The following is a 21,155-nucleotide window of genomic DNA, read 5'->3' as shown; positions in this document are numbered from 1 at the left end:
GAATGGAACAGCATCTACCCATGCTGAGTAAGGTTTTGTAATTATTCGAAAGTTCTCATCATCTTTTTCTTTGACTTTCTTTACTTGTCTCCTCACCATATCATCAATCATGGCCATGAGCATTGGATTTATACCACCATTCATTAGATCAGAGTAACAAGGACCATTGCCCCCTGGGGCTAGTGTGCTTTGTATGCCTACGGATGTCCCCACAACAAGTTGTGTCATTTGTTTGGGTGCACTTCCTGGTCCTGTCATTTGGGCCTACAACTGTTGCATTTGCTCCAACATAGCAGCCATTTCCCATTCTCTTCTCTCGAGTTGTTCTTGTAGGGCCACCACTTTTTCCTTGAGACCTTGGTCTTGTTGGACCTGTGAATTTTCACCTTCTTTCTCAACCTCAGTCATCATAACTGCGACTTTGTTGATATCTTTCAATTCATTGTTTCCAATATTCGTTGAAACAAACGAGATAGAATCATCTTGTTCGTATAAAGGATTATCAACCCCCACCACATTACTCATATTTGAAGCATCTGACTACGATGCTTTGTTTTGAGCCTGACGGGTTATGGATCTTGTTACAGGCCCTTTTCTTATTCCCTCCATAGATAGTTCAACCAAAGTAGAAATATTTCCCAAGGGTTGCTTACCCTCCTCCACCTTGGATTTTCCAACAAAGACAGGACTTTCAATTTGTTTTTGGGGTTCATCTTTCGAGAGAACCCTTTCAATAGCTCCTATAACATTTGTTGCCACTGTTCTTAGTTCCAGTTTCTTTAAGGCCTTATTTCTTCTTCGCCTTTGTCTTTTCGAAACTGGACCGGATGACATATCAAGTTGAGCCCATAGGGGCATAGAAGGAACCGTTTGCGTTTTTGCAAACTCCTCATGAATTTTCAAAACAGTCCCTACATTTTTAGAGTGGACCAATTGATGTTGATTCAAATCCCGTTGGGCCAACAGGTGTTCCTTATTCGAACCTTGTCGGGCCAACGGGTGTTCCTTATTCTGTCGGGCCAACGAGTGTTTCTCATTCGAACCTTGTCGAGCCAACGAGTGTTCCTTTGGCTCTTGAGAGTTGACTGAGATTTGGTTTGACCGATTTTGTGCTCTGAACAGAACTATTGGTTTGTAGGCCGCAACTGTTTTTTCAACAACAGGGGCCTTTTTTCCATCAACAGGAGTTTGGGTCATTACCCTCCTCCCAATGGCCCTAATGATGGCCATGTTTTCAGCAGAGGCTTTCTTCTGGGTAGACTCCACCATTTTAATGGAGTCTTCTACCTTTTTGAGTAGTTGAGCCACAACATTTTTTGTTGCCCCCGTTGAAGCTGCAACAAAAGTCGTAATTGCAAACTGATTAGCCTCCTTTACCTGAATTAGAAAGCTCTTCGTTCGGGTTGTGGCCCTCACGGTTGCGTACTGCTTTGACGCTTTCACATAATCTTCGGTAATCTTTCTCAAACTTTCAACTTTCTGGAGAAGTGTGACTTTCTTCGTCACACTAGTTACCTTTGGGACAACCAAGAGCTTTTGCTCCGGAGCCCCTTGGGTGATAGGGGAAAGAAGTGCATCTTTCCAGGATTTCGCTGGTTCTACCTTTGGGACAGCCAAGAGCATTCGCTCCGGAGCCCCTTGAGTGATAGGTGCTATCTCTACCCTTGGTGATTTCAGAACCACTAGAGTGTAGGTTTGTCGCTTGACAGTTGCTTCAGCATTCCTATAACAAAAGAATACGTCAGTAAGTTTCAACTATATATATATTTTTTTTGTTCTTCAAAAGATGGGAGGAGAAATATGTCCCACTGGGCGTGCCAGAATTTGTAGACATAAATTTTAAAACATGAAGTGTTTCAACACATTTCAAAATTTTATGTTACAAATGTCTACTGTTTAGTTTTTTGACTAAACAGTGTTGATTATTTGAATAGCAGGTTCTTATTTCCGATCTGTATTTCAGATCGTTAATTACACATTTTATACAAATGAAACCTCCGATTAATGAAGAACAAAATAAACAACAAAAGACAATTTAAAAAAAAGAAATATTTTATTGAAATTATTATGGGTTTTGAACCCTCGAATACAAAAATACAATTCTTGGGTTTGGAACCATTTACCTATTCATCGCCATTAGCATAGGCTCTTCAGTTCTCTAGGCTTCTCTTTTTCTTTTTTTGTAACGACTTCTTTAGCTCTCAATTTCTTTCTCTCTCTCTCTCTCTGATCTTTTCCCTTCTGATTTTCTGATCCCCCGTCTTGTGTGATGGTCCTCATATTTATGGAGGGCCATCAGGTGATAGGAATGCTTCATCTTCAATTTGAATTTCAAATTGAATGATAGCGCCATTTGAATTTTGAATAATAGCGCTATCTGATTAATCGTATATCTTATTAACCAGATTGATGGTTTCATCCTGTGTGGTGTCCTTGCTGTAGGCTCTACAGGTGTCATCTTTCGTAGGCTCCACGTGTCATTTGAGCATCTTGAATAACGTTGTTGAGATACAATGTCGTTTTACTTATGTACTTCAACGGATCATATTGATCTTTTTTAGGAAGTGATTACCTACAGCCTTCTTATTATAGGCTCTATACGTGTCATAAATTTAGTTAAAATTTATGTGCCAACAGTCCCCAATCGAGGCCGATCAACAAAGTCTAAAAAAACAAATAAATCAGGATCCACTCTTCCCAACACCCAACTGTATAGAACACTACAAAACCGAGACTCGAGCAATCGACTAAGCACTCCCCTAAAAAACCCGGTGATTCCGCTCCAACCAAAGCAACCACATCAAACACAAGAAATTGAACTTAGATTTAAAATACTTGGCAATTCAAAGTAGAGGGCAAAGTATAAGATTTAACTAATGAGACTCCATGAACTTGTGGTTACGTCAAAATAAAAAAAGACTAGACAATCAAGTCTTAAAATTTAGAGATCACAAAATATGCTATACCACACTTGGGTCAGCAAGTTTTCTCTCTTTTCTGTTCTCCTCCATCATCTCTGTTATTTTGAAGCAGTTAAAAAAGAAAACCATGTATACTGTAGCGAAGACTATTTTATCATCACATGTAGTAGCCTAGGCCTGTTAAGAAATTGCCTTCCCCATATCACATTTGGATTTGCAGTTTAACAAGTAAATAGACATTATCCATCTGAAAATAACTAAAGTTGGCGTAGAACTTGTTTTTAGGGTGAGTTTTAGAGTCATATATAAGTAGATGACTTGTGGAGTTCCTCGCACTTTATTTCAGTGCCTTTGGAAAGAGAAACAAATAAATTTTGGAAGATGCCAGCTCTTATTTTCAGGTGGAAACTACTATGTCTAAAGTTAACTCTTTTTTTTTTCCTTCTTTTCACAGAGATCTTTTTGTGGATGTTATAGGTTCCCTTAATTAATGGTTTGTTTGTGCATTTGTTTTTGGATGCATCACTTGTACATGTCCAAATCTCAGGTTGTTTATATATAAAAAAAAAAAAAAATTCCTAATTATTAAAAAAAAAAAATGGAGTGGGAAAAGGGGGCATGCTTGCCTGCATATCTGTGTAGACGTGTGCTTTTCCATCTATCTTCTAACTGTAATGTGTTCTGTTTCAGCACTCCAAACCTCTCTATTAGAGAGGCAATGGTGACAGATATTTTATTGGGGAAGAATGATAATGTGGAAGGTGTTCGAACATTTTTTGGGATGGACTTCTATGCAACTTCTGTTATTCTCACAACTGGTACTTTTATGAGTGGGAAAATTTGGGTTGGTAGAACTTCTATGCCAGCAGGAAGAGCTGGTGAGTCAGCGTCACATGGTCTGACGGAAAACTTACAGCTTCTTGGATTTGAAACTGACCGATTAAAAACTGGCACACCTGCACGTGTGGACTGTCGTACTGTAGATTTCTCTGGATTGGAACCACAACGTGGTGATGATGAGGTTCTTCATTTAATCTCATATGGATGTTTAGCAGATTAGATTTTAAATGACGTGTTTAGATCATGCTTTACAATTTTGCTTCGTACAAATAAATTGCAAGTGCATGAGCTACATACATTAAACAATGTGGCAATATGTTATCTGTATACATGTGTCACATTCAGCACATCTATGTACAAAAAGTTGCAAATCAGTTGACCACACACCACGTAGCATAGACACGGACACAGGTAAAAAAGGCACAATATTGACACATGGAAATGACAAAACCTGTTAGAATTTCCCATCTTTACCTTCACCTACTCCACTACACACTCCACTTCACCTACCTCCACTTCACCACACACTCCACTTCACCTAACCCACTATCACCTCCACTACACCTACTACCACATTTTCTTCTATATATAGATTGTATAGGAATTGTAATTAATCAATTAGATATCAATCAATAATACATCATTTATAACATGGTATCAGAGCAAGGTTAAGACCTTAGTATTTCTCGCTTCACCGGCGGGCGGCAACCTCGCCTTGGCCGCCCGCCGGACCTCAACCTAGTCCGCTAGAATTTTCTACATACCTTCACTTTCCTGCATCTTCCAACTCATCAACAAAATCCCCACCGTCTCTTCTCGCGACGAACACGCCGATCTAAGGACTGGTTATTGTTGAATTATAATTTAGATAAGAAGAAGAGAGGAAATCTAATGGCATCGACGTTCAGCGGCGATGAAACTGCTCCGTTTTTCGGCTTCCTCGGCGCCGCTGCTGCCCTCGTTTTCTCCTGTATGGGTGCTGCCTATGGAACTGCAAAGAGCGGTGTGAGCGTGGCATCAATGGGTGTAATGAGACCAGAGCTTGTGATGAAGTCGATTGTGCCCGTTGTTATGGCTGGTGTGTTGGGTATTTATGGTCTGATTATTGCTGTGCTCATTAGTACAGGTATTAACCCGAAGGCCAAGTCGTATTACCTCTTTGATGGATATGCACACCATCTTTCTTGGTCAATACCTGTTCACAGGAAGTGAAACTACTTCTGTTTGGCTGGAGGTAAATGAATTGAAAGGGGAAGACGTGGTTTGTTTGATAAAGAATATTGCAGGTGCTGCACTTATGTCTTTCCCTGTTTTGAATTCATGTCCACATGCTGCCAGCTGATCACCCAATTATGTTGTTTTTCTCTCTCCACACTTGCCCCACATGTCCCAATAAATAGACTTTCTCACTTTCCCTCACTTTACCTTTATTTATTTTATTTTATCTTCTCTTTTTCTTTATCTGCAGCTGTTCCCAGCACATGCTTTCCCTCTTACTCTATCTTATTATTATTATTCTTATTATTATTATTATTCTTACACAATCACACCATTAATCTATTATTATTCTATAGTTTTTGAAGCCCACGGTTTTCCATTCTTCTTATTATTCTTATTTTATTATTATTATTCTTTTTTTTTATTATTTTTTATTATTTAAAAACAAAAAAACAAAAAAACAAAAAAACAAAAAAAAAAAAAAAAAAAAAAAAAAAACGAAAACAGGCAGAAGACGAACTTGCACAATACACTCATTTTATTCATTTCGGGATCAACCCCGATCACCATTTTACAACATCACAAAAAAAAAAAAAAAAAAAAAAAAAAAAAAAAAAAAAAACAACCACATCCACAGTGGGATTTTTGTCTTCTCTACTCTGCCGCCGGTCTCTTCTTTTTGCCTCCGTCCTGGGCGGCCCTTGCCGGTGTTGCCTCCGTGTTTCCCACTCCACTGGGCATGATCACTACTCCCTGCTCCTCCACTGCAGCATATGGCGGACCTCCAAATCGGAACATCACGGTGGCCTTCCGCTTCAGTTCCTTGTTTTCTGTCCTTAGCACGCTTATCTCTGCTCGCGCATCCTTATACATGCGTTGGAGCAGAGCCAGCTGGGAGTTTAAATGCTGCACCTCATTTGTCCTACTCTGCAGCCGGTTCGACAAATTTGTGACCGCCGTCATGGTTTCCACGCATGACTTCAGAGTATACTGATTAGCCTCAATATCAGTTTGCATCGCCATTTTTTGCTCCACCGGCCGCATCGGAAAGTTCAATGGAGCAAAACCAGAGGTGTTTAGTTGCGGTTCACTGGCCACCGCACCAGTTATTTCTCTTGTGGGCTCGTTCAGTTCTGGAAAGAGCGTGAGCAGGTTCTGGGTAGCTGGACGGGAAGAAGAGGCCATGTTTTTGGGTTGCTAAGTGTTTCAGAGAAGGGTTGGTTACCGGGTGTTTCAAGATTTGCAGAGACAAGCTCTCCGAGAGTTCAGAGGTTTCAGACTGGTATGCACAGCCTTCGCATCAACCTTGTTTTAAATAGCCAGGGCCAGCCACGCGCATCGCGCGCCTCTTGCCACCAGCCGACAAACGGGCACGCAAGCCAAGGCGCCCACGTGCCTCGCCATCATGTCCGGCACACCTTTTGATGAATTGGGCACGCCTTTTGATGGCACGCCTTTTTTATGGATTGGGCACGCCTTTTGATGGCACGCCTTTTGAAAAATTGGGCGCACCTTTTGAGGATGCGATTTTTTAAAGGGTCCGACAAGACTCTGTAAACTGTCCCGACATTGATTCCGGTTAGCTCCTTTATGGGTCCGACAAGACTCTGTAAACTGTCCCGACATAGATTCCGGTTAGTTTCTACAAGGGTCCGACAAGACTCTGTAAACTGTCCCGACATAGATTCCGGTTAGTTTCTACAAGGGTCCGACAAGACTCTGTAAACTGTCCCGACATTGATTCCGGTTAGTTTCTACAAGGGTCCAGCAAGACTCCGTAAACTGTCACAACAACTGTCACAATATTGTCTGCTACAACGGTCCGACATGACCCCATAAACTGTCTTCTACAACGGTCCGACATGACCCCATAAACTGTCTTCTACATCGGTCTGACACCACCATACAGTGTCTTCTACCACGTTATGACACCCCCATACAGTGTCATCTACAACGTTATGACACCACCATACAGTGTCCTCTACCACGTTATGACACCACCTTTCAGTGTCTTCACCAACGGTCTGACACGACCATACAGTGTCTCCTATCCTTTTTTATTTTTATGTATTTTCTTGTTTTGTTACTCTCTCCAAACTCAAGTTGGTTAGTTTCTCTCCTCCTTGAGTTTGCGGGGGGCTGTTAGAATTTCCCATCTTTACCTTTACCTTTACCTTCACCTACTCCACTACACACTCCACTTCACCTACCTCCACTTCACCACACACTCCACTTCACCTAACCCACTATCACCTCCACTACACCTACTACCACATTTTCTTCTATATATAGATTGTATAGGAATTGTAATTAATCAATTAGATATCAATCAATAATACATGTGGTAAGACAGAGATGCAGCAAAGACACAGTGACATAAATATGTTAATATTTCTTTTATACATATTACATGAGAAATATATATTATTTAATTTAGGGTAAATAATAAATTACACTAATGCACCCTTTTGTTCTTGTCAAATACAAGGATGCGCCCTCAGTTTTCTAAAATTACAATAACATCACTTCTTAGAGCAATGAGATAACGGTGCTTAACAGATCATGTTACAAGGGAATATTTGTCATATTAAAGCTTTAAGGTGGTGACGTTTGTGTTTTCCATCTAGTATTTTAATGACAAATAACAAGTTTTAATTTTTTATTTTTTTTATATAGTATCAGATAAAGCAACACGTGTTATTGTAATTTTGAAAACCTGAGTTGTGTCCTTGTAATTGACAAAAACCAGAGGAGGTATTCGTGTAATTACCCTTTAATTTGTTATCTAAATATTTCTATTTTAAAATTAAAAAAACGTGGAAGATGAGGTTCCACAAATATCATATATATTTTCTGCTCCTACTACTTGCTCTATTTCTATGCTTTTTAATTTTGTTATTATGTTCGTTTTCTATGTTCAAAGTTGTCTATTGTATATTTTTCTTTTTGTTGGCCATGCATCTGACACATTGTTTTAACAAATGTTTCAAGAGTCATTTGAATTGTGTTAGTTGCATCCCTGAAAATGTTGAACATGTCATATTATTAAGAAATTCATCACATAGGTCGTGTTTGGGGAGTCCAAGAATTGTAGAGTTTCATTTAAGTGTCCAAAATTATGTTTATTTTTAAATCAAGACACGTTCAAGAAGTACATGTTTGTACGAGTATCCAAGAAGTGTCGGTGATGGACATGCCCAACAAGGACACCGGCACCTCCCTAGAAGTGCCTATACTTCTTAGATACACTTGCAAACAATTATCCAAGTCATTGACTAGGTTAGTTCTATGATTTTTTCATAGATGTAGATAGTGTGACTATCACATGTTGAACTCACGGATTAAACAATGTGACTATCACCTAGTTTACTCAAGGTCATAATTCAATAATTAGAAATCAATGGCCACTTGAATTGTGGAGCCTATAAATGAAACTAGTAGGACTTGTGGTGGTTTTCCTTTTCTCTAATAGTGAATGGCAACCGATCTGCATTGAGGATTATTCTGAATGTGAGTTCATGATAAGCAGGTTGGTTGGTTTAGTTTTGATCCTGAGTACCATATAGAAAGGGACCAAATGTGCTGCTATCTTACACGTACTACAAAGAGCACCCACCAACTGATTCAAGATAACTTGCACGAAACTCCCACTTATGGAGGATGGGTTGAAGCTAAGGGGCCTAGATACTGCCCATCCATTGAAGACAAGGTATACTTTATGCTCTAGTAGAATTTGCTTAGTTCTGTCATATTTCATTCTTAACATTCAATCATCCTCTAATTAAGTTGACATCAAACAGACGTCTGCAAAATCAGTCAGTGTTGCATGCAGTTGTATATTTATATATTTCCTTTAACCATTGATCTAGAATAACAAAAATAAAGAAAATGAAATAAAAGTATTCTTTGATTCTTTGTTTTTATTATTTTAGTGTTTTTGGCATTTCGCTTTGATTCGCTCACCCCAAATGGTTAAGACCAGGTTTTGTGAACTGAGTTTCCATTTCATGTGTATGTGGTTTAGATTAAATTTGAATAATATTATGTTTTGTTGTGATATGCCCCCTATTGCATATGATTTCTGTGTCACACAGGCAGAGAGCAGTGCATTCTCCCTCATTTTTTTCCTTTAATTTTTAGTGGCATTTGTATAGTGACATTTTAAAGAGTGGGATTCATTTCTTACATTTCTCATTATCTGCAGGAGTCCCATTGCCTTTAGCACTCCTTGGGTACTTCTTGAGCCAGTCCCTCATGGTTTCATGCATTAAGCTTAGGAATATGTTTATTTGCTAATATGATGCCAGGTTATTGTTCACTAAACATTTTAAGTGGATTATGTGAGAATGCACTCTTATATTTACAGTTCCTGCATTAACCAGTTCAGAATTAGGTGTAATTATAAGTCCTTAGCATCTTAATCTCTTATTTGTTGGTGTTTGAGGTGGAGCATAAAGTTGGGATAGTTGATTTGTTCTCTTTTCTTAATGTTATCATTGAAAAACTTTGTTTTGTTTCTTCAGTTGTATCATTTATCTTGTTCTGATAATGCTTCCATTGCATCCATGGCTTCCTCCTATGTGGCCCTGGTTTCTTGGATTTTTAATTTCTTAAAGAACACTAGTGATCATGAGACTAATGAATTAGTTTCCTTAATATCTATCCTTTCTGGTGTCTCATTGCGCCATGGATTGACAAGAGTATAAACTTTTCATTCATTTGGTTTATTTTATTGCAAATCTGTCATAAGATAATTAATGATCCAAGTATACCTTTTTTTGCTCTTCATGAGATGATTTGGGATGTTATTTTGCCTCTTAATGTTGAAAGTTTCTTGGACAATTACAAAAAAGCCCCCTAGAGTTGAACCCTTGTAACAAAATAACCCTAGGTTTTTAATTTTATCAATTTAAACCCTAATCTTTTGATATGCTTTCATTCTAAATCATTTGCTTATTTTTGTTAAGTAAAACCAACAAAAAAATAGTATTTTAGGCATTAAACTCAATGTAGGTATACATAAAATGTCTAAAATACACATTTTCATTGAGTTTAATGACTAAACTATCTGTTTTTCCATTGATTTTACTTAACAAAAATATACAAATGGTTCAGATTGAAAACAAATCATAAGATCCAAGCATCGCCTTTTGCCTACGTAATTCCATTAGTCATTCTTCCTGAGACACAACACAAGTATTGCCAGTGGTGCATTTTATCATTCTGTACGATAATTGATGCTAAATTATTTGTATTTTTTTAAGTAAAATTCATTCAACAAAAAAGTGTCAAAAGAACGCAAACCCTGTATGAATGGTCCTATACTGAAGTTCTTGTTTATGCTCATTTGGTCAGAGAAAAGCATTAAGGTCAAGATTAATTTGTTTACGGGAGAGTGTAAAATCCAGTTTATAGATATCCATGAGCTACTTATGCTAATTTCTTGCGGTGGAGGAAACAAAGATCTGTCAAAATATTGGATATGAAAATCATTGTTATTGTCACTTTTGAAACTAGCTATCTTTATCCAGCAATATCAAAAATTCTTTTTGAATGTTTTATTATTTCAATTAAGAAATTACTTTTTTCATTTATACATCATTCACTTATTTGTTGTTTCAGATTGTAAGATTTCAAGATAAAGAGTCTCATCAGATTTTTCTTGAACCAGAAGGTCGGAATGTGCCTGAGCTCTATGTGCAGGTGCAATATAACTAGCTTTTCCTTGCTCTTTTTATTTTTTTGATAAGCCACTAAAAGTGCCTTGAAATGTGTGAAGCGTCCCTTTATTTTGGAAGATAATATATATATATATATACAGCAAATAATACAAGGGATGTACCCCAAGCAAGAAGAAACAATGATGGGGGCAATCTAACACAAGGAAGATGGGAACTATCCAAACAAGCTCAATGTGAACAAAAGAAATAGAGAAAACTAAACAACCAAACATAAAAGACAATCTAAGCACCTGCAGGAGCTGGCCACTCATGTTTGAGGACTCAGATGATGATTAAATATGTCACGACCCCAAACCGTCCCTAGTAGGATGGTGCCGTGATGGCCAGTAATCCGAGATTACCGAAGGCCAATTTCAAAATCCACACACAACAGAGTATAAACATATGGGGCTCACAAGTACGGAAGCAATACATACAAATCAGATTAGTCCATGAGAGCTGTGCGCAAGTCAAATGAAATGACAAACATCTTCACATGGGTTACAACTTAGTATAAATGAAGCAAAGTACTTATTACATCTTGATCAAAAGGCTTCTCAAGCCGACGTGTGCAAAATACAAGTATTACAAGTCGAGAAGCATGATTTTCAAGACTGCCGACGTAAATACAAGTCAAGCCGACATAACAAAAATCCAAAACAAGCTCGCGAATCACATCTAGGCGTCATCGCCTTCTTGTTCATCGCCTACATATATATAGAGAGGGTGAGCTTGGATACTCAGTGAATGATATAAATAATAAAGGGTTTGCATGAACAATAGCCGAAGTCCTTTCAAAACGATACATATCAAAACTTTATATAACAAGGGATGGACCTCGTCCATCTAGCAAATCTTTAAAGCTTCAAGGGATGCTTACTAGCATCAACATATTACAAATGATGACATTCCGGACAAACAACCCCACGCGGTAAACCGTCAGTGGCAAAACAAGACAAAGCAAGGGAGATATCTCAAACAATGGTGCAGTTGCATTATAGTCCCCTGGCACTAAGGACTCTCAAACAAGATGTGCAGTTGCATTATAGTCCCCTGGCACTAAGGACTTTCCGAGAATGTCATCAAAACAAGATAATGCTTAATATACAAAATAGGGACAATCATTCATGTTTAACAAATACTTTTCAAAACAAAGCAAAGCAAGGCTCATCAAAACATTAATAACATAGCTTTATTAAAAATACCACTCACTTAGTTCTTCAACGTCGGGGTCAAGGCAAAAGTCCGAGTCCTACAAACACATGACAAAGTCTATTGAACGTACTTTCAAACAAGATTCACATGCAAACGGATGATCTCGGCATTCATCAAAACTAAGTTAAATCAAAACAAAACACTGTTTCTCATCTCGGGAGAACGTGCTGGGCACTAACCAGGTCTTGGCCGAGGACCCACACCATCTCGCCGAGGTGCGGTCTCGACGGCCACACACAAAAGCGAAGTCGGGAAAATCTGGGTTTCCCTTGGAGGAACATGAAGAACATGAAGATGGAGAAGATGAAGAACATGCGTGCTAAAATCATAACTTGTTATTACAAGGTCTAAGATTTCGTGCTATGAGTTTGAAAACATGGACCTGGGCACCCATATTCAAAGATCTTGTGAGAACAAACACAAAAACATGGTTCTAGATGCAAACTTTTGGATCAAAACAAGACTTTTCTTCAAGAACACAAGAACACTATTTTCTCTTACTAAAACCGACTTTAAATCAATGCATGGCATGCAAAACAGATTCGATCGTGCAATGGAGCTAAATGATCAATAGGAACAATAAGAGTAGATTAAGATTCTAACCTCAAAATTAGGATCTAACGGTTCAAATTCCAACGATCAAGCTTGGGAGTCTACTCTCTCACTCAAAACTTCTCCTTCTCCTTCCTAGAGCCTCTCTCTCTAAAAGACAAGATTTGATACAAAATGATATGTTTTACTCTACAGTCACTGACTTAACCCTCTGCTAGGACACGTGGCATCGGTTGATTGGCTCTGCTCAAAAAGGTGACTGACTGACTGACAAGACAAGACCATGACAAAGTGTATCTAACAAGTTACCCGGTGAGGCACTCCGGCAAGTGATGACATCGGCTAAGGACAAAGCTTCGGCAAGTAGGGTGACAACGACATCGGCTTGGAAGGACAACACTTGACTAAGCTGTGCCACACCTTGGCCTAGATGTGCCACGCCTCGGTCTAGGTCATACCATTCCAGGAACAAAATCACTAGGGTGCAAGGATAAACATCTCGGCCTAGATGATACACATCTCGGCCTTGGTGCTGCACACCTCGGCCTAGATAGCGACATCTCGGCAAATATGCCAGGGTGAAGATGGAGGTCAATCGAAGGGGTTCCAAGATAGTTCTAAGTGAAAAAGGGTTCGAAGGTGACTAGGCTTAAGATGATCTCGGCAACACACCAGGCAAGAACAAAGTATGCAAGAAACACTCAAGTAAAACAAGACAAGATTTGCAGATGTAACACAACAAAACAAGATTATACATAAGTGTATGCAAGTATGACTAAGCTGAAGGGAGGGTTGTTACATCCTACCCCCCTTAAAGAAGTTTGGTCCCCAAACTTGAGTTACCTTGTTCCAAAAACAATTCTGGATGTCGGACTTTCATTTCCTCTTCCATTTCCCATGTAGCATCCTCACCGTAATGCTCCTTCCATTCAACTTTCACCATTGGTATCGACTTACTTCTCAACTATTTCACCTGCCTATCGATAATCCGTATCGCCTTCTCTTCGTAGCCTAATTCTTCATTAACTACAATTCCGAAATAGTCGATCACATGTAGTGGATCTCGAATATACTTCCTAAACATCGAAATATGAAACACATTATAGACTTGGCTCAATCTTGGCGGCAAAGCAAGTATGTAGGCAGCGAGGTTAACCTTCTCAAGAACTTCAAAAGGCCCGATGTAACGGGGTGCTAACTTACCCTTCTTCCCAAATCTTGTAACTCCTTTCATCGGTGAGATCTTTAGGAACACATGGTCCCCGACTTCAAATTCTAACTCTCTTCTTCTCTGGTCGGCATAACTCTTCTGTCGACTCTGTGTGGTTTTGATTCTTTGCTGAACGAGCTTAATCTTCTCGGTTGTTACGTGAATTAACTCGGGACCAAGCAGAGCTTTGTCTCCTACCTCGATTCAACATATCGGCGACCTGCACTTCCTTCCATACAACGCTTCATACGGCGCCATGCCAATGCTAGCTTGATAACTGTTGTTGTAGGTAAATTCCACCAATGGCAAATGTACTCCCCAACTTCCTTGGAGGTCCAATACACAAAGCCTAAGCATATCTTCAAGTGTCTGAATCGTCCTCTCTGTTTGCCCATCAGTCTGGAGATGAAAAGCTGTGCTAAACCTCAACTCGGCCCCGAAAGCTCTTTGTAGGCTCTGCCAAAATCTGGAAACCAACTTCGGATCTCGGTCCGACACAATTGACATCGGCACTCCATGAAGTCTAACAATCTCATTCACATACAACAAAGCAAGTTTATCGGCGTTGAAGGTGGTCTTAACAGGCAAGAAGTGTGCTGACTTAGTTAGACTATCCACGATAACCCAAACCGAATCCATACCCTTTTGTGTCTTCGGCAAACCAACCACAAAGTCCATGGAGATGTGCTCCCATTTCCACTCAGGAATCGGTAAAGGTTGAAGGAGTCCTGCTGGCCTTTGATGTTCTGCTTTCACTTGTTGACAATACAGACACTGGGACACGAACTCGGCTATTTCTCCTTTCATATTCGGCCACCAAAACGTCTGCTTCACATCCTGATACATCTTGGTGTTCCCTGGGTGAACAGCAAACTTGGAACCATGAGCTTCCTGCAAAATTTTTCTTTTCAACTCTGGAATGTCGACCACACACAATCTTCCTTCAAACTTGAGCACTTGATTTTCTATGGTGTACCCTGATCTCGGCTTTGTGATAATCTCATCGGCTACCTTCTTGAAGAATTCATCCTCCATCTGTCTTGTCTTTACTTCCTCAACAATAGTCGGCTCCACTAAGATCGTGGTTAGACATGCCAAATTCCCAACCATCTTTCTACTCAAAGCATCGGCTACGGTGTTAGCTTTACCTGGATGATATTGAATTTGCGTGTCGTAAACTTTCAACAACTCGAGCCATTTTCTCTGCCTCATATTCAATTCTTTCTGAGTGAACAAATACTTTAAACTCTTATGATCTGTAAAAACCTGACAAGAAGCTCCATACAAGTAGTGGCGCCAAATCTTTAAAGCAAATACCACGGCTGCTAGTTCTAAATCATGGGTGGGATAGTTCTTTTCATGTGGCTTCAATTGACGAGAGGCATATGCTATGACCTTACCTCCTTGCATTAATACACAACCCAGACCCTTATGCGAAGCATCACTATAAACATGAAACTCTTCATTACCTGACGGTAGTACAAGAACTGGTGCTGCGACTAATCTCGTCTTCAACTCCTGGAAGTCTGCTTCCCTTCTTGGAAGGCTGTTTCCCTATCCTCAGTCCATTCGTAAGCCGCTCTCTTCTTAGTCAGTTATGTCAACGAAATTGCAATCTTTGAGAAATCCTTCACGAACTTCCTGTAATAACCTGCCAATCCCAGAAAACTACGAACTTCGGACACATTAGTCGACCTCGGCCAATTCACAGCGGCTTCAATTTTACTAGGATCTACCGAGATACCATCTTCATCAATTACATGACCCAAAAATGAAATAGTGGAAAACCAAAACTCACACTTGTTAAACTTAGCATACAATTTCTGATCCCTCAACGTCCGTAAGGTAAGTCGCAAATGATCCTCGTGTTCAGCTTTACTCTTAGAGTGGATCAATATATCATCGATGAAGACAACCACAAACTCATCTAGATATGGTTTAAAGACTCTGTTCATCAAATCCATAAATGACGTAGGGGCATTGGTCACTCCAAAAGGCATTACTAAAAACTCGTAATGGCCATACCTCGTCCGAAAAGTGGTCTTCTCAACATCCTCGGCTTTAACCTTAAGCTGATGATAGCCCGACCTAAGGTCAATTTTGGAAAAGACTCGTGCTCTTCGCAACTGATCAAACAAATCATCTATCCTCGGTAACGGGTACTTATTCTTAATGGTTACCTTATTCAGTTCCCGGTAATCAATACAAAGACGAAGTGTACCATCCGTCTTCTTAACAAACAAGACGGGTGCTCCCCAAGGTGAAGTGCTCAGCCTAATAAAACCCTTATCTAGCAACTCTTGTAGTTGAAGTTTCAATTCCTTAAGCTCAACGGGGGCCATCCTATAGGGTGTTTTAGAGATGGGCTGGGTTCCTGACATGATGTCAACAGTAAACTCTACCTCTCTATCAACTAAGTGACCCGGCAAATCATTTGGAAAGACGTCGGGGAACTCATTAACAACGGGGACGTCGGCTAACTCAACACTTCCATTCAAATTACTTAGTACATTACACAAATAACCTTGACACCCTTTTTGGATCAACCTATAGGCTTTTATGAATGAAATTAAGTAAAGTGGGGATACTACTCCTCTACCCTGAAACGTGACCTCGGCTAGGTTTGGGGGTTTTAACGTGACACTTTTGGAAACACAATTTATGGATGCATGATTTGCCACTAACCAATCCATCCCCAATATAACATCAAAATGAGTTATGTCCAATGGCATTAAATCAGCTAACAATTCAACATTCCCAATCACAACAACACATGCTCGATAGATGGATGCAACATTCATAGATCTCCCAGATGGAGTAGATACAGATAACACATAACCAAGGGGTTCTAGTTTCCTAGTAATCTTCTCGGCAAACTTAGCAGAAACGAATTAATGCGTAGAACCCGAATCAATCAATATATATGCATTTTGAGAGCAAATTGGGAGTATACCTGACACCGCTGTCTCAGCATTCTGAGTGTCTCTTGGTACTAGTGCAAAAACTCTGCCTTGCCTCATCTGTCCTTTCCCAACTTTACTTTTCTGTACGGAACCCGAGGTATTCTCATCCTTCTTACTATCGTCAGCCTTTGTTTTAGGACAGTCCCTCACATAATGGCCTATTTCACCACACTCATAATAAGCTCCCGACGACAGACCCCGAAATGTGGCTTTCCACAACTAGAACATGTCGGCTTAGTACCACTTTCCTGCCTTGGGTTGCTCGAACTGCCAACATTCGCTTTCTTCTTGGTACCAAATTGTGCTCGGCGTTTGTCATAATTCTGTCTCTTCCTCTGGCTTTCTCCTGAGTTCTGGTATCTGTTCAAGTTAGCTTCGGCCAGAATGGCTTTGTCCAATACTCCGGCGTAAGTCGGCATGTTGAGCATGTTAACCCGGTCTTGTATCGGTCCACGAAGCTCATTTTCAAACTTCCTAGCCTTCATATATTCATCATTGACCATGTGGGGTGCATACCTCGCCAACTCGGTAAAGGCACGGTCATATTCAGCTACTGTTCTATTGCCTTGTGTCAAAGTCTGAAATTAGTCTTGCGATCTCGAACGCTTAGGGGAAAGTGCTTGGTGTAAAACAACTCCAGAAATAGGGTCCAGGTCAAGTCTGGATTGCCTTCTCAAACCATCATCCACCATCTGTGAGCGTCGTCATCTAGTGTAAAGGCTGCTAATGTCACCTTCTGGGTGTCGGTGCTGGGAAAGATCTCGAACAACTTCTCCATTTTCAAAACCCATGCTTCGGCTTTCATCGGCTCTATACCCCCTTGGAATCTCGGTGGCTTCATTTTCTTGAACTCTCTGATCAAAGCTATCGTGCCGTCCCCATATAAAGCTGGCTGTGAGGGCACTTGTGGTACTGGAGGAGGTGGAGGTGGAGGTGGAACTGCATTTCAGCCGTTTGTCTGCTCGGCCTGAGTCGATGTAGCACTAGCGTACTGCTGCCTTGTCTGCCTTAACTCGCGGGCCAAACCTTCAACTAACCTTTCCAGTCTGTCTAATCTGTCCTCGGACTGATCTCGCCAACTGGAGGTCTACCTCTCCTCATGATGCTATGAGTATGCAAAATGTGACTTTAAAACAAAACGAACAAATAAACACGTAGGCAAGTAACAATTAAGCATGCCGAGACGATGCACACCTTGTTCACATAGCAAGCAATATGATGCAATCCTAACATCCTTCTAAGGGGAAATCTTATGCTCTTTAGGACTCAAAGTGTGTGAATAACGTATACTAGGGAACTTGTGCTCTGATACCATTCTGTCATGACCCCAAACCGCCCCTAGTAGGATGGTGCCGTGATGGCCAGTAATCCAAGATTACCGAAGGCCAATTTTCAAAATCCACACACAACAGAGTATAAACATATGGGGCTCACAAGTACGGAAGCAATACATACAAATCAGATTAGTCCATGAGAGTTGTGCGTAAGTCAAATGAAATGACAAACATCTTCACATGGGTTACAACTTAGTATAAATGAAGCAAAGTACTTATTACATCTTGATCAAAAGGCTTCTCAAGCCGACGTGTGCAAAATACAAGTATCACAAGTCGAGAAGCATGATTTTCAAGACTGCCGACGTAAATACAAGTCAAGCCGACATAACAAAAATCCAAAACAAGCTCGCGAATCACATCTAGGCGTCACCGCCTTCTTGCTCATCACCTACATATATATAGAGAGGGTGAGCTTGGATACTCAGTGAATGATATAAATAATAAAGGGTTTGCATGAATAATAGCCGAAGTCCTTTCAAAACGATACATATCAAAACTTTATATAACAAGGGATGGACCTCGTCCATCTAGCAAATCTTTAAAGCTTCAAGGGATGCTTATTAGCATCAACATATTACAAATGATGACATTCTGGACAAACAAACCCACGCAGTAAACCGTCAGTGGCAAAACAAGACAAAGCAAGGGAGATATCTCAAACAATGGTGTAGTTGCATTATAGTCCCCTGACACTAAGGACTCTCAAAACAAGATGTGCAGTTGCATTATAGTCCCCTGGCACTAAGGACTTTTCGAGAATGTCATCAAAACAAGATAATGCTTAATATACAAAATAGGGACAATCATTCATGCTTAACAAATACTTTTCAAAACAAAGCAAAGCAAGGCTCATCAAAACATTAATAACATAGCTTTATTAAAAATACCACTCACTTAGTTCTTCAACGTCGGGGTCAAGGCAAAAGTCCGAGTCCTACAAACACATGATAAAGTCTATTGAACGTATTTTCAAACAAGATTCACATGCAAACGGATGATCTCGGCATTCATCAAAACTAAGTTAAATCAAAACAAAACACTGTTTCTCATCTCGGGAGAACGTGCTGGGCACCAACCAGGTCTTGGCCAAGGTCCCACACCATCTCGCCGAGGTGCGGTCTCGACGGCCACACACAAAAGCGAAGTCGGGAAAATCTGGGTTTCCCTTGGAGGAACATGAAGAACATGAAGATGGAGAAGATGAAGAACATGCGTGCTAAAATCATAACTTGTTATTACAAGGTCTGAGATTTCGTGCTATGAGTTTGAAAACATGGACCTGGGCACCCATATTCAAAGATCTTATGAGAACAAACACAAAAACATGGTTCTAGATGCAAACTTTTGGATCAAAACAAGACTTTTCTTCAAGAACACAAGAACACTATTTTCTCTTACTAAAACCGACTTTAAATCAATGCATGGCATGCAAAACAGATTCGATCATGCAATACAGCTAAATGATCGATAGGAACAACAAGAGTAGATTAAGATTCTAACCTCAAAACTAGGATCCAACGGTTCAAACTCCAACGATCAAGCTTGGGAGTCTACTCTCTCACTCAAAACTTCTCCTTCTCCTTCCTAGAGCCTCTCTCTCTAAAAGACAAGATTTGATACAAAATGATATGTTTTACTCTACAGTCACTGACTTAACCCTCGGCTGGGACACGTGGCATCGGCTGATTGGCTCTACTCAAAAAGGTGACTGACGTACAAGACAAGACCATGACAAAGTGTATCTAACAAGCTACCCGGTGAGGCACTCCGGCAAGTGATGACATCGGCTAAAGACAAAGCTTCGGCAAGTAGGGTGACAACGACATCGGCTTGGAAGAACAATACTTGACTAAGCTGTGCCACACCTTGGCCTAGATGTGCCACACCTCGGTCTAAGTCATACCATTCCAGGAACAAAATCACTAGGGTGCAAGGATAAATATCTCGGCCTTGGTGCTGCACACCTCGGCCTAGATAGTGACATCTCGGCAAATATGCTAGGGTGAAGATGGAGGTCAACCGAAGGGGCTCCAAGATAGTTCTAAGTGAAAAAGGATTCGAAGGTGACTAGGCTTAAGATGATCTCGGCAACACACCAGGCAAGAACAATATATGCAAGAAACACTCAAGTAAAACAAGACAAGATTTGCAGATGTAACACAACAAAACAAGATTATACATAAGTGTATGCAAGTATGACTAAGCTGAAGGGAGGGTTGTTATAAAATATTCTTTGGAAGGAAAATGTCATTTGGAAGACCACACTCGCGTTGGAGCCATCCATTAGACTGATTTGTTGCAATGCCTTTAAGAGTACACAACCGACCTCTGGCATTATTCATGATCTTAGAAATAGTAATGATATCTCTATAATCATTTTAGTAGAACCTTGCATTCCTCCATATAATGTAAATTGAATTCCCTAACATGCAGTGGCAAACCAAGCTGCTCAAGGATTTACCTCTGATGATATGATCAGCTTCCCAAAAGATCAAGCCCTTCCATTCCACAGAAGTCCACTGAATATAAGTTATCCTAGAAAAACATTCACGTAATCTTCCAGTGAAAGCGCATTCGAAAAATAATTGTTTATGGTCCTCAAACATTTGCTCTACAAAAAACACAGCTGATATAGGAAATGGTTCCATAATCTAATAAGTTGTCCTGTGCTCAAGTGATTCTGGATATCCAGCCACAAGATAAAACAGTGCCTAGGGACATGCTTAGCAAACCCCACCAGTTTATGCCACCTAACCACAGGTTTGACAGTGTCAAGGATTTTCATATTCTGAAATTGTGGTAACCCATCCAGACAACATGATCAGCCTTGTAACGACAAAGATTCAAATCCAGAGCCATCTCTCTTTTCAGTTTCATAGCTCTACGTAGTTTTATTAGCTCCACAGAGTTTGAACTAATGAAAATACATATCAGCCTGAGGACCTCAAAATGTCACTCCACCTCCTAAACACTACCGAGCCACAACATCAAACATTAAACAAGCATGAGGATCCAATCTCTTTAAATGGTTCTTTCATCATCAGGACAATCACCAAACTAATCAGAAAAAATAATCACCAACAGTTCTATTTTTGTTTACTCAACACACTAATGCGGCCTATTATTGTCACACTGCATACAAGAAAATCGACAATTTTCTTATGCTTCTTCATGGCATT

At 40.0% G+C, this 21,155-nt stretch overlaps 1 protein-coding gene across 4 annotated transcripts in view; it reads left to right on the top strand.

The window, feature by feature from the left end:
• LOC114285831 (glucose-inhibited division family A protein) overlaps positions 1-21,155 on the top strand; it is a 43,129-nt gene that overhangs the window by 16,186 nt on the left and 5,788 nt on the right. For all 4 annotated transcript variants that reach the window (XM_082923483.1, XM_082923480.1, XM_082923472.1 and 1 more), the window contains exons 5-7: positions 3,612-3,942; positions 8,509-8,688; positions 10,602-10,682. In XM_082923483.1, coding sequence (XP_082779609.1) covers positions 3,612-3,942; positions 8,509-8,688; positions 10,602-10,682 — 592 coding nt within the window. The remainder of the gene's footprint in view (positions 1-3,611; positions 3,943-8,508; positions 8,689-10,601; positions 10,683-21,155) is intronic.

The sequence above is a fragment of the Camellia sinensis genome, chromosome 1 (genome assembly GCF_055761805.1).
Source record: "Camellia sinensis isolate YWXY chromosome 1, ASM5576180v1, whole genome shotgun sequence".
Classification (NCBI taxonomy): Eukaryota; Viridiplantae; Streptophyta; class Magnoliopsida; order Ericales; family Theaceae; genus Camellia; species Camellia sinensis.
This window is presented reverse-complemented; position numbering and strand designations above follow the sequence as displayed.